At 45.4% G+C, this 12,907-nt stretch overlaps 1 protein-coding gene across 2 annotated transcripts in view; it reads right to left on the minus strand.

Moving 5' to 3' along the window:
- Nucleotides 1-12,907, minus strand: part of PAMR1 (peptidase domain containing associated with muscle regeneration 1) — a 72,484-nt gene that overhangs the window by 15,367 nt on the left and 44,210 nt on the right. For both annotated transcript variants that reach the window (XM_007446325.1, XM_007446326.1), the window contains one exon: nt 10,513-10,620. In XM_007446325.1, the coding sequence (XP_007446387.1) occupies nt 10,513-10,620 (108 nt within the window). The remainder of the gene's footprint in view (nt 1-10,512; nt 10,621-12,907) is intronic.

The following is a 12,907-nucleotide window of genomic DNA, read 5'->3' on the forward strand; positions in this document are numbered from 1 at the left end:
CTTTTTACAACCCTGGGGTATAGAACTTCTCACGGGCCTGAATTACGGGTCTTAGATTTGAATTTAAGTTGATTTAAAGCAAATAAAGTTGTATCTTTTTCTCCCCTGATTGGTGCGCGAAGATTCATACCCAATATAAAGTAGCTAATATGACCAGGTCCAGAAGGTCTATAAGAAATGGACACAATGATGAAGACGTCAGGGAGTATGTCAGGATAATGTAGAGACATTTTAAGGAAAAGTAGCTTTTTGGTGCACACAAATAATACCACTTTTTTGTGCCCTCTTGTCAGATCAACTATATTGACTATAAGAAAAGGAAGTTCACACTCTTCATCCCTAATTTAGGGAGTGGACCCACTTTCCCATTTCCCAAATAATCACAAAACTCAGGGAGCAGTTCCAGCTGTGGCAAGAAACCATACCTCTTGCTCCATTATATTGCCCTCTACCAGTATATCCCTGTTCACAAACTATCTTCTTATGAATGAGTCTAGAATTTCGCTATGATATACCAGACTTCAAGAATATTTGGCTTTCCCTTTGGTCTCAAAGCTGTAAGTTCAAATTTGGAGACAACATCTAGAAAAAGCCCCTAAGAACCAAAGAATCCAATCACCGCTTTGCCTTTTGGAAGCCAAGTCTCTCTGTAGAGAAAGACTGGTGAAGTGCTGTTGGCTGTCCATTTCGTTGATTAACTTTCTTGCACCACCTAGTGTTCTCCGTCGCTTATTCTTGTCCCACTTCTAATGGGGACATTAGATGTCCCCATTAGATGTGATTTACAAAACTGCACCTAAAAAAAGCATACATTTTTCCATATTTTCCAAAATTTCCATATTTTAATGATATATTTAGGGTAGCCAGAGAGCCACCTGAGCAAAAAACTAAGAGGACTACTCTGTCTCTTTAACAGGAGCTGAGTTTCAGAGCTGTAAGATTATCTTGAGAGTTGCAGCAAGGGAAAAAGATCCAAAGTCAACAATATTCATTACCCCATTATCTAGCTGGCAGTGTGAGCTGGGGTGTTAGTCTCAATTCTTAACATACTCTTGGTATCCACCCATTCTCACTCGTCAAAAAGTCAAGGGAATCATTTGTGACAGAATTAAAGTTCTGTTTGGGAAAGGCATTAACTTTCTCATCGGGACTTCCTTCATTCTGGAAACCCAACTTAATCTGAGAGCAACACCCAGGGACAACCATTGGGCAGGCCTGCATCTCTTCCTCACTTCTTCCTATTCAGCTACCATCTGCGTCTGGTGCCTCTGGACCCAGTATCTTTTACTTCCCCGACCAGGAATAATGATACCAAGTGGTGATATAAACCCCCACGGAAAACCCTTTTGATCCCTGTCCAGCCAATGGAACCCTGCCGCCCTGATGTTTTCCAGCCTTCCAAAGTTGTGAATGAGACTACCCATGTGAAATTATACTTGGACTGCACACACTGCTATTTGTTCATCTGGCAGCAATTTGGAGGCTGAGGCTTACAATTAGCTATTTGATTTTAATCAGTATTGTCCTTGGCTTTGGGTACACTGTGTCTTTTGGATACCACTTTTCTGGTATTTGGATGGCCTATTTCATTAGACAGCTGAAACTCCCTGTGCCTAAGAGATGGGTCAGCTTCAAAAAATCCTCAGAAAGTTCTGGTCTTTTTGTGGGGGTGGGATGAATTGGGAGATTGGGATTGACATATATACACTACTATGTATAAAATAGAAAGCTAATGAGAACCTACTGTATAGCACAGGGAGCTCTACTCAATGCTCTGACGGTGACCTAAATGGGAAGGAAATCCGAAAAGAGGGGATATGTGTATACGTACAGCTGATTTACTTTGCCGTACAGCAAAAACTAACACAACATTGTAAAGCAACTATACTCCAATAAAAATTAATTGAAAAAAAACAAAACAAAAAAATGAACCTCCCACATCCTCATTTGGCAGAGCCGATGAGCAACCTACATAACTATAGAAACTTAGCTGTCTTCTATCTAGCCGATGTGCTCAGTAAGTCCTCTTAGGGCTCCCACAAGTCTCAGAAGGTTTCTGAGTCAGCTCCTGGGGATGGGGCTGGGTAGGGGGGCGGGGTGGGTAACAACACTAAACTACCAGGGGAAATGTCCCCCATGGCATTCATGGTTAACTTTTCAAATATAAAATACACCCCAATGAAAAGGGCCCAAACAAGGCAATACTATTCTGTTTAGCCTTGGGGATGAAGAGAATGACCTTGCGGAGGAGTCCTGAGCTTCTGAGAACAGGTGAGTCCTAAGAGATCCTGCCAACTTGGTAATTCTCACCACCATCACCATTACCAAAGGCCTTTCTAGAAAAAGTTGTCGCCGGGAAATGTATGGCATGACCACTCTCCTCTGCACCAGAAAAAGGCTAAGATTGGAATTGTTTTACAGTTCTGCCTAATGAAGGGGGAAAATACACCAAAGAGCCCTGCCTTATCTCCTCAGTGCCTGGTACCTAACAGACACTCAAAAATGTCTGGCTGGATGACTCTGCAAAGTGGGGAGGATAACAGTACCTACCCCAGGGGGATGTCGTGACAATGAAATGAGACAGTGTCACATAAAGCACAGAGCTTGACCTATATTGAGAATCGTGAGAATAACTACTGTTGTAATTTTTAATACTTGGATACCAATAAGGATGTCTTGGGTTTTGCAGAGAGGAAGCTTTCACCTTCTGAAGCAGGGTGAGGGACAGGTAGTGAACAAGCCACAAGGCAGGAGGCTTTAAGGAAAAGTGGGAACTCTGTAGCCTTTGTCAAGGGGCTGGAGTCTCAGGGTCTGTGACAGCAGGGATGTCTGTTTCCATCAGAAGTTAATTCTGCTTTGCTCTCAAGTTCCTCTACTCTGCATCTTCCTCCCACTTCCCTGCATGGGCATACAGTCCATCCCAGCTCTAAAGGGTTACCTCTTAACTCAAAACCAAAATAAAACCCACCCCCTGCATTAAGTCCTGCCTCAGTGACCTCGTCTGCCGAAGCAAAAGCCAAGGGGGCCCCAACAAGGAGCAGGCAAGTGGAAGCAAAGTCTTAGTAAAACAATGGCGGACGTGGCCCATTCCACACTCATGGGCGCTCCACCCCAAACTCTTGGAGACAGTCAGGCTGGAGAGTTGTTTAGGAGGCCTGACCTGTCCTCTTATTATTTGGCTGGAATGCCATCCGTAACTAAAACAATTACTGACTAGCAAAATGCATCCCTTATATACCAACCCCAATCATCTTACTCTGAATGAGAAGAGGCAATGCCTTGGTTAAGAGGCCACAGGCGCATGGAGCCCAGCAGAGTTAACACTAAAATGTCACTGGCTCTATGGAGACTCAGAATTACCAAGAAGGAATGATCCAAATGAAAAGGAAAATCTCCCCTAAATTATAAAAGCAAACAAACAAATACCTTGATAACTATACAAGGGCAGCTTCTACTGTGTTCAGTGACCTCTTTGGCTTTCCAGATCTAAATCCAAATGAGACAGCATCCCTCTAAACATGCTAAGAAGGATGGCAGAGATTCATCTCCATGTTAGGGAGGGAGAGGAGATGGGAGGCTCAGGTATAGGGGATGTGTGAGAAGTAAGCAGTCCACTAGCTGGTCATCTTTCTCAGCTCCTTCACTCTCTGAAGGCTCTGGGTTACCAAGTGCTGGTGGGTAACAACTACAGATTCCCCGGGACTGTTTCCCACGGGGTTATCCCTATATCCCTCTCAGGGAAGACTGTGTATTCTCTTTTCTACCCTGTTACTCTAATAAAATATGTAAGGGATGCTCTGGAGCTTTGGTTTCCTGCATAACCACAGGGGACTGACGTACAGCCCACCCCATGTTAAATGAGTGATCATTAAAAAGCCCCATGAGACAAAAAGGAGGCTGACTAGATAACATGATGCTTGGGGCAACCTGCTCTGGAGTTTCCCAATCTAGTTCCCCCTGACATTACTCCACTTATCACCTCTAACAGCCCGTTCCTGGCTGTTCTGGCTACAAAGACTCCCCATCCACCATGGCAATGTGCATGTCTTCTCCTGGGATCCAGGGTTCCTTTATGACAATGGCACTGGCAGTATCTACTTGTCCTTTAAAACCCGATCTTTCTTGCCTGGATACTGGTGTAATGGCAGCAATACTTAACGTCTGGCAATGATTCAGGAGGAAGAGTTCACAGAGAAAACTTAGAAAGTCTTGTGAGAATTTTCTTAAACCCTAAGAAAGGTTTGTCATGATCATCTAGTTTGTAGAAACTATTGCTGTTACCCTAACCCCTTGTCTAGAGAATCCCTGCTTTCTGCCAAACTTTTAAATGGCCACATGGGGCCAAAAGTAGTAATAAGAATAACTGTTTCTATTATTCAGTATAATAACATCAATATCAATATATAAGTGCCTTACATGGATCATCTCATTCCATCCCTGCCATCACCCCTAAGAAGAATTAGATAATATTTTCCTGGAATTTATAAGTGGCGAAACTGAGGCTCATAGGAGATGAATGACCTGCTCGAGATTTACTGGGCTGGTTAACTGCAGGCTTAGAACCAAACCAAAGTCTTTCTGACCAGAGTCCAAGCTCTTCACCCAGCATTGCATCATCTCACTGTGAACAAAGGTGCACCTGTCTTCCACATGTTAAGGATGAAATAGGCCTTTAGAACTGTAAAAAAGCCAGTGAAATAGTTCCATTTTCACCATACCTCCCCTAAGAGATCTTCCAAGAATTTGCATTAATTCCAGCGAACCTGAGGCACATTACTTATCTGTGATGGGAGAGGCAACTGTGACCCACTAGGGGTCTCAGTACATCCTCCCTGCATCAGTGTTAACGTCTCCTTGAAAACCCCAAAGTTCCCAATCACTTATTCTGATGAGAAACGCGGGTTGGCCCTTTGAAGCTGAAGTATAAAGTGTGCCTCTCATCCTGGGCTCTTTTCTTCCCAGTCCTTGGGACAGGCTAGTGGGAAACCTTCTGATGCTCCAAAACCCCGATGAATCCAGAGACACCATTTTTCTTTAATTGGTGGAAGCCGATTCGTGCTGTTCAAAGGCGCGTCAGAGCCTGCGGTATGAGCATTGTGCCCCAAGATTTAGCCCGTTTCATCACCCTTCATTAGGATGCAGAGGGGAGACCCCGGCACCGTCAACTGGGCCAGAGGAACAAAGGCAACATGGAAACTGGAGCGGGGCAATGAATCCCTCGCTCTCCACTTTTTCAAAACAAGATTCCGACCGTTTACTCAAGAACTTATTTTGTCCTCGTGTTCCACACAAAGAAACAGGAAATTTCAGAGGGAAAAAAGGGGCCCCACTTTCTTACACGGTGGCCCAGGGAGGTTGGGGTCACGGAGGGTGCTGGCAGGAGGTTAGCTTGGCCCCAAAGCCGAGGAGGGGCCACTCCCCTCTTTTTGTTCTCAGAGGAGTTCACCTGGGAGCAGGGGAAGGTTGTTGCTCCTTGGAAAACAATTTGAGAAGGCTGGGGTAGCCGTCCTTGAAGGTTGTCCTCGGGGCTCTTGCACCCTCTCCCTAACCGAACAGGGCAAACCTGCGTTGACAGTATCTTATTCTTCATCTACTACAACACAAAACCTGAACGAGACATCTCCCCTCAGACCCACAGAATTCCTTCTAAAATAAATCCATTTCCAGCTTGACAAGAATAGACCCTGGCTTCTGACCTGCAAGTTCTGATTCTTATTTTGAGGACTGGCATTTAAAATGGTTCACCTTGTAATCTGGTAAAACCTTTTGGTGGCCATTTTGACAACTCTCCAAAGTTTAAATATGTGTACCCTTTGGACTAACAGTTCAACATCTAGGAATTTATCTTACAAAAATACCTCTACATGTGAGCAAAGAAACATATGTTAGGCTACTCATTGCGGCTTTCTTCATAATAGTAAAAATATTAAATGTGATATCAAGTCCATCTTAAGGGGTGGAGTGATTATATGATTGTATAGACACCCATACAATGGAGTCCTGAGCAGTCATTTTTTTCCCTCATGAGGGAGACCAACAAGGAATGACCTGGAAAAAATATCTATGATATGAGCACGGAAAATAAAAAGTTGAAAAATTGTATGTATACTTTAATCCACTTCTGTTTAAAACAGGGTTTCTCAACCTTGGCACTACTGATCTTTGGGCCAGATAACTCTTTGTGGTGGAGGTGGTCCTGTGTATTGTAGGATGTTTTGAAGCATCCCTGGCCTCTACCCACCAAATGTCAGTAGCACTCTCCCCCCTTGCTATTATGACAACCAATAAAGTTTCCAGTTTGCCAAAATTCCACTGGGGGTGGGAGCAGGGGACAAAATCTCCCCCAGCTGAAAACATATAGACAACCTAGGTTTGCATGTCATAGAAAAAGTTTGGAAGGATACTCACCTAGTTGTTAACAGTGGTTCCCCTGGGAACCGGGATTGGTCAGGGAAAACAATGTTCTCTTTTTATTTTATACACCTCTGTACTGTTTGATTATTTTTACAAGTATATATTTCTTCTGTAGTTTAGTAGAAAATCTATTTCTATTCCACTCCCACTCACCGACATACACATACCCAAAGAAAATAAAGAGAATAGCTCATATCAAGAGACAGTCAATCAGGACTCTCTAGAAAAGAGAGACAGGTGGGCTTTACCTGGGAAGGGAAGCCCTCTGGGAGGACTTGATAATGAGACAGGATGGTAACCACAGCTCATCAATCCATCATCTGGAGTCTCATCAAACCAGGTGGTGAGAATGGTGTCAGAGAGATTGTGAACAGTGTGGGAAATGAGGAATTCTGGCCTCTGGTTTTCAATTTGACCGAGACCGGTGTCTTGCACCCTGTGTTTCAAATCCTTCATTGGCTTAAAGGATCATCTACCTTTCCACAAAACCTTTAGGAGCGCAGTGCATTAAAGCAGCAACTATGAAGTGGCTCCCCCTCATCAGATTTGGTACTACATAAACAAAAGATGCAATTCTCATTAATATTGGCTTTGGCGGTTTTTTTTTTTTGCGGTACGCGGGCCTCTCACTGTTGTGGCCTCTCCTTTTTTTGCGGTACGCGGGCCTCTCACTGTTGTGGCCTCTCCCGTTGCAGAGCACAGGCTCCGGACGCACAGGCTCAGCGGCCATGGCTCACGGGCCCAGCCGCTCTGCGGCATGTGGGATCTTCCCGGACCGGGACACGAACCCGCGTCCGCTGCATCGGCAGGCGGACTCTCAACCACTGTGCCACCAGGAAAGCCCAGCTTTGACGCTTTTGAAGTCATTTTTTAAAAAACATATGCCTAGTCCAATCTGGACAATTTAGAATTTGGAGAATCCCAGAGTGCTTCAGTTTCTTATTAACTTTGAAAGAATTTCCTCCAGGGAGGTTTGTTCGGTTTTTTGACATACTCATGAGAAAAACAATAAAGTAAAGCTTTTTTTTTTTTTTTCTTTTTTCTTTTTCTAGATGATAGACTGCTCAGGAAAAATTGTTAACATTTGTTCAGAAATTACAAGGTAAACTGCCACAGCCAGTTGTGATCATTCCCTCACTGAGTTAGTTGGAATTCATGCTGAATTTCCTAAAAGGAAAAACAGACCTAAATCTTACAGAAAATAATCAAACATTTGGTCCCCTACGTTGATGCTAGCAAATGGCATATCAGATAACCACCACCAATATCTTCACCCAGTCACAAATATAGGGTACTAAGGAAATCAGGGTTTTTGAACATTTTGTAAAGTAGCTAGGAAGGATTCTCTTGTCCATCTATGCTGATGTTTTGAGACCGAAAGTGATTTGAAACCAAAAGTGATTTGAGACAGTTTTTGAACCAAGCTATGAATCAGTTCATAATGACATATTTTACCATCATGATTAATTGTTTTGTTTTGTTCTGGTACTTTGCTGGATAGAATAACAATGAGAAGTCCTTTTTTGGCTCAAAAGCTACTCATAAATATTTTACTCACAACTTTTGGACCAATTTCCTCTCCCCTCCACCCGCCCCTCCATGATTTGACCCAGGTTCTTAAAGGCATTTTGACTAATTTGGTGATGTTTTACTTCACTCCAATTTTACCTTTATTTATCAAAGCTCTAATGTCATACAGTTAGTTCACCAAGAATTTAAGCCTTCCTTTTTTGTTCCCCCTCTGCATCTAAAGGGTAGAGCTCAGGATTTGCCATTGTCAAGACTCCAGAATCACTCTATATACAAATTCTTGAAACAAAGGGAAAGCAACATTTCTCTTCTCCACCTTGCACACAACCCAGTGAACTTAAACGAGGCAGGAACCACAAAGCAGAACATCATTTTCTAAGAATCCGGCATAATCACACTCAGGTCAGCTGTGCCACCCCAAAGCAAGGAGTGCTTTGAGTAGAATGAAATGTACACTCAAGGACACACTACCGAAACTGGCTTCTGTCTACATTGTTTGCAAGGCAAGTTCATGAAATTAATTGAAAAAATGCGTGAACTTTATAGAATGCTGTCAGACCAGGCCCCTTATATATAGGATGACCCCAAAGTTACCAGTGCACGCTAGTTAGAAGTGATGGTAGCAAACACTGCTGGTGCTCTGTCCTTGGACGCCCTTTATCTTCTCTCCCCCGCCCAATCTACACTGTTTTACTTCCAATGGCCTGCACCTACCAACTCTTCCACTGCTCAAGGGTTATTGGAACCACTCTGGCACACGCGTAGAAACTTAAGCATGTCCTGCTCGTCCAAGGCAGCCCTTAGCCAATCACCGATTGTAGTTGGGCTATGAAAGCCCAGCTGCCTTGCATTAAAGCCAGGACACAGTCTGAGAGCCCACTGCCTGTTAACACTAAGGCTGGGATTTTGCCTGAAATCAGGACTCTGCTTGGCTTCCTTCCCTCCCGGCCCAGCTTCCCCACTCCCTTACCAGCTTCTCCTGGGGCCATGTCCACACACATTCGCATGTCAGGATTTGCTTCAGGGGAACACTGCCTAGGTCATTAGCTGCCCTCCTTGGCTTTCCCCAAATTTTGATTCCCCTTGTTCTTCCAAACGTCTCATTCCGTGTTGACAGCTGCAGTTTGTGGCACCTGTTTTAAGTCTCAAACTTCTGTTAGGACATACACAGGGTCTTGGTTAGCAGAGACCCTTGATAGGTGATTTCTAGTCATAGTGTGTATTGTAAGTTCCTCTCTGCCAATGGCACAGTCCTGGGTACTGCACCACTGGGCTGGATGTCACCTGATGCTGCTGTAGGCAGCGGTCAGCATTTGTACCCTTTCCCAGGGCAATGGATTTGCCCTGTCAGATACACGCTCTAGTTTCTCTCCTCTGGCAAAAGTTTGAGTCTAATATCAGAGAAGAGTCATGATCTGCCTTTTCAAGAACATGAATTAGAAACTTCTACCTGCTTCTGAGTGAGTTATTTCTTTGTGTTTGTTTCTTCTTATTTTTGCTGTTTGGTTGAACCAGGGTTAATGAGGGCTACTGTAACTGAGCAGGACCCTATGACCCTTCCCGGGACAGACTCCTCTTCCACATCCTCCGCTGTAGCACCTCTCTGAAGTACCTAGATAATAGTATCTGGTGCACATTTCCTGAGTTGTTTTACAGATGCTAAAACCACCACCAAGTGGAAGAAATTAACTACTTGATGATCATGGGCGTGTAGCTCCCAGACCTACTGGCACCATGTAGCTCCCAGACCTACTGGCACCTAATGTTAATCCCTCTGTTACCTCACCATCAACTGATCAGAGAATTGTACACGAACTGATCACATACCCTGTGACCCGCCCTCCCTCACCCGGCCTTTAAAAATGCTTTGCTGAAACCCTTCGGGGAGTTCTGGCTTTTCCTAGCCCTAGCTGTCCTGGACTCCTTGTAGGGTGCCCTACAATAAATGCCGCGCTTTCCTTCACCACAACCTGGTGTCAGTAGATTGGCTTCACTGCACGTGGGCGAGCAGACCCATGTTTGGTTTGGTAATACTACTATGGCTCTGCTTCTGACTTCTGTCTGCAAGAACTGGAGAGTGTGGGTGACTCAGTGGGACAGCCAGGATACAGCTCAGGCGGGAGGTGGGACTTGAGTGGTGACAGCAGAAGGGGAGCCGTCCTAGAGAACGATGCGTGGCATTCCATAGCTGGCATGACTCCAAAATTTGGATCATGGGATGGACAGGGAGTTCAGACTCTGGGCCCCAGGTGGGTGTATGATGGTGGCTTTCTACTGTTGACACTTTCTCACTGTGTTTGAGCTCAGAATATTATTCAAGGCCACTGAAGGCGTATCTTTTTGAGAGGTATTTGCAGCAGTTGAGGACAAAACTGGGTGGTTCCAGACATCCTGACTCAGAGGTAGCCCAGCCCTCTTGAGATCCACTCGATAGCAAAGCCCGCATTATCCACCATCTTGGAGGGACCATGGTAGACAGCAGGGAACAACGCCCCCGGCAAGCTCCCCAAACCCTCTCCATGCCAGCCCCACGTGACACCTTAACTCCCACTCCGGAGGCAAACTCACGATTTTCACAGTGCTGCCCGGTGTAGCCTGCCAGGCAGGCACACTTGTAAGATCCGGTGTTGTCAAGAAGGCAAGTGCCATCATGGAAACAAGGCGATGAGGAACATGCTGTAGGAGAAAAGGCAATTTCTCTCAGTGTCCCTGTGCAGTGAGTCAGTTTCTTCAAGCCTCCAGTCTTTCACTTGTTTTTCAGTCTTCTTGCAATTTTTTAACTCCTTTTATTGATATCATGTTACCATTGTTTGAGGTTGCCTAAAACAGCTGCTCATTAACCAAATGTTGCTGGTGTTATCTGATGTTTTCCAAGGCCCCAGAAGTATGCTCCAGACACTTAAGAGTCTGAGACAACACACACAGGCGCACCACCCAATTAAAGCAGAGGCGTGTGCTCCACCGGCTCCTGTAGGGGCTCCGTGGGAGACAGCAGCCTTGGGTAATAGATCATCTTTTTTTTCAAGGAAGCTCAGTATCCGGGATACTGGGGGAAAGGAACCGGAAGATGATCTTCATGACACTAGTGAAAGTGTACTCAAGAATTTTCAAACACGCATTCTGTAAACAGTAGTCCCTTGAGATACTGAGAGTTAAGATCTCAGATATGGTGGGGAAATGCTACTGGTGTTAAATGATAATTAACCAGATTCTCTACTGCAGAACTTCTCCGAACATTCCACATTCTGAGGTGCCTTGTGAATTTCTAAGAATGCACATAATGTCCCACCTTTCACAGGCTTATCTGACCTGAGAGACTGCATTTTACAGAGTGTCCTGGGGACTATTTTTCTCCAGAGAACACTTTGGGAAACACTAGTCTGCTTGTTACCCACCAATTCCACATTCATTTACCCTGGTGTAGAAATATATCACTCGGCCAAGTTCAACAAACCCAAATTGAGTGCTTGCTCTGTGTAAGGCACTGGAGGGATACAAAGTTGAACAGGAGCCCCCACTCACCAGATCAGAGCCTTTGAAAGAAGAGCAGGCAGTGACTATAAACTGAAGCATGATTCAGTTAGTGTCAGAAGAGAGAGAAAGTGCTAGAAGACATTCAGAAAAAGGCAAAGCCACAGCCCATCAGAACAAGGGAAAAGGCTTAAGAGGGGAGGAGAAATCTGATGGGGCCTCGAAGGGTGGGACTTGATGGGCAGGAGTTGGGAGGTGGGTTTAGTCAGAGGAAGTGACTTGAACACAGGCGGGACGCTTCGGGTGTTTGAGGAACGGGAAGAGAGCTCTGTCTGACTGTTTGACAATGGAGACCAGAGTTTCCAGAGTTCTCCAGGGGAGGCTGAAGAAGAGACCCTCCTAACTCTCCCCTCAGTCACAGGGTCACAAGCTGGCGAGCCACTGCTGCCCCCAACTGCTGACTGCCATAAACACCCCCAGATGCATCTCAGCCTCAGCTGGTAGGGCGTCACCGAGGGGCAGGGATTCAGCCACAGGCCGACAGCTCCACAGCAGCAAAGCTCCTAGAACTCCCAGGCTCTGAGCAGCTGCAGAGGAGACTGACATCCCGGAAGGGGGCAGTCACACAGGAGCAACTGCTGAGAGCTCCTGTGGGACCGTTCTCCGCGGGAGGAGGCTGGGGAGGGTGGGCTGTCTGCCGGTCTTGCTGAAAGGACAGGGCGGCTGCCACTACTGCCCGCCTCCCTTCCTGAGACATTTGTATCACACCTTCCATAAGGAATCTATAATGGTCAATTGCAATTTTTAAAATTCAGTATTAAAAAAATAGAACTTCCAGCTCGTTTATTTTGTAAAACCTGATGCAATCCAGTCTCTGAGGACTGAGCACTTTGTTCATTCTGGCCAAATCCTACTTCCTAATATGAACGGGACAGGAGGTGAAGTCAGACTCAGAGTTACTCATAAAGTATGTGGCATTTCCTATGTAGTTTAAGACTCTGAACACCTATTTGAAAGATGACAAAGGGAGGCTCAGGGCATGCCTGGGGCAAGGCGGCTACTGAGGGCTTCCTCTGTATCAGACACTGTGCTAAGCTCTTCATCTGTTCTGTCTTCCAGCACCTCCTTAACGGAGCAGGATCTAGGGTTATGTCCTTATTCCCTGATTAGGAACATGAGGCCCAGAGAAGCAGAACTTGTCCAAGCCACACGGCTTAATCTGCTAGGGACCAAAGCTAATGCTCTTAACCATGAGAGTCCCTGATAGAAGCTCTAGAGCCAAACTGTACAGATCCCTGGTTCCATCCCCAGAGCTGTGCAACCACAGAAAAATTACCTGGTCTCTCTGTGCTGCAGCATCTAAACAGGGGAGTTAATAATTCTTAGCTCTGGTCCTAGTGAGCATTTCTGAAATATCCCTTGCCATTTCTCTCTGCCTTCTTTTTTTTTTTTTTTGCGGTACGCGGGCCTCTCGCTGCTGTGGCCTCTCCCG

This window comes from Lipotes vexillifer, unplaced genomic scaffold, assembly GCF_000442215.2.
Source record: "Lipotes vexillifer unplaced genomic scaffold, Lipotes_vexillifer_v1.1 scaffold1993, whole genome shotgun sequence".
NCBI lineage: Eukaryota > Metazoa > Chordata > Mammalia > Artiodactyla > Lipotidae > Lipotes > Lipotes vexillifer.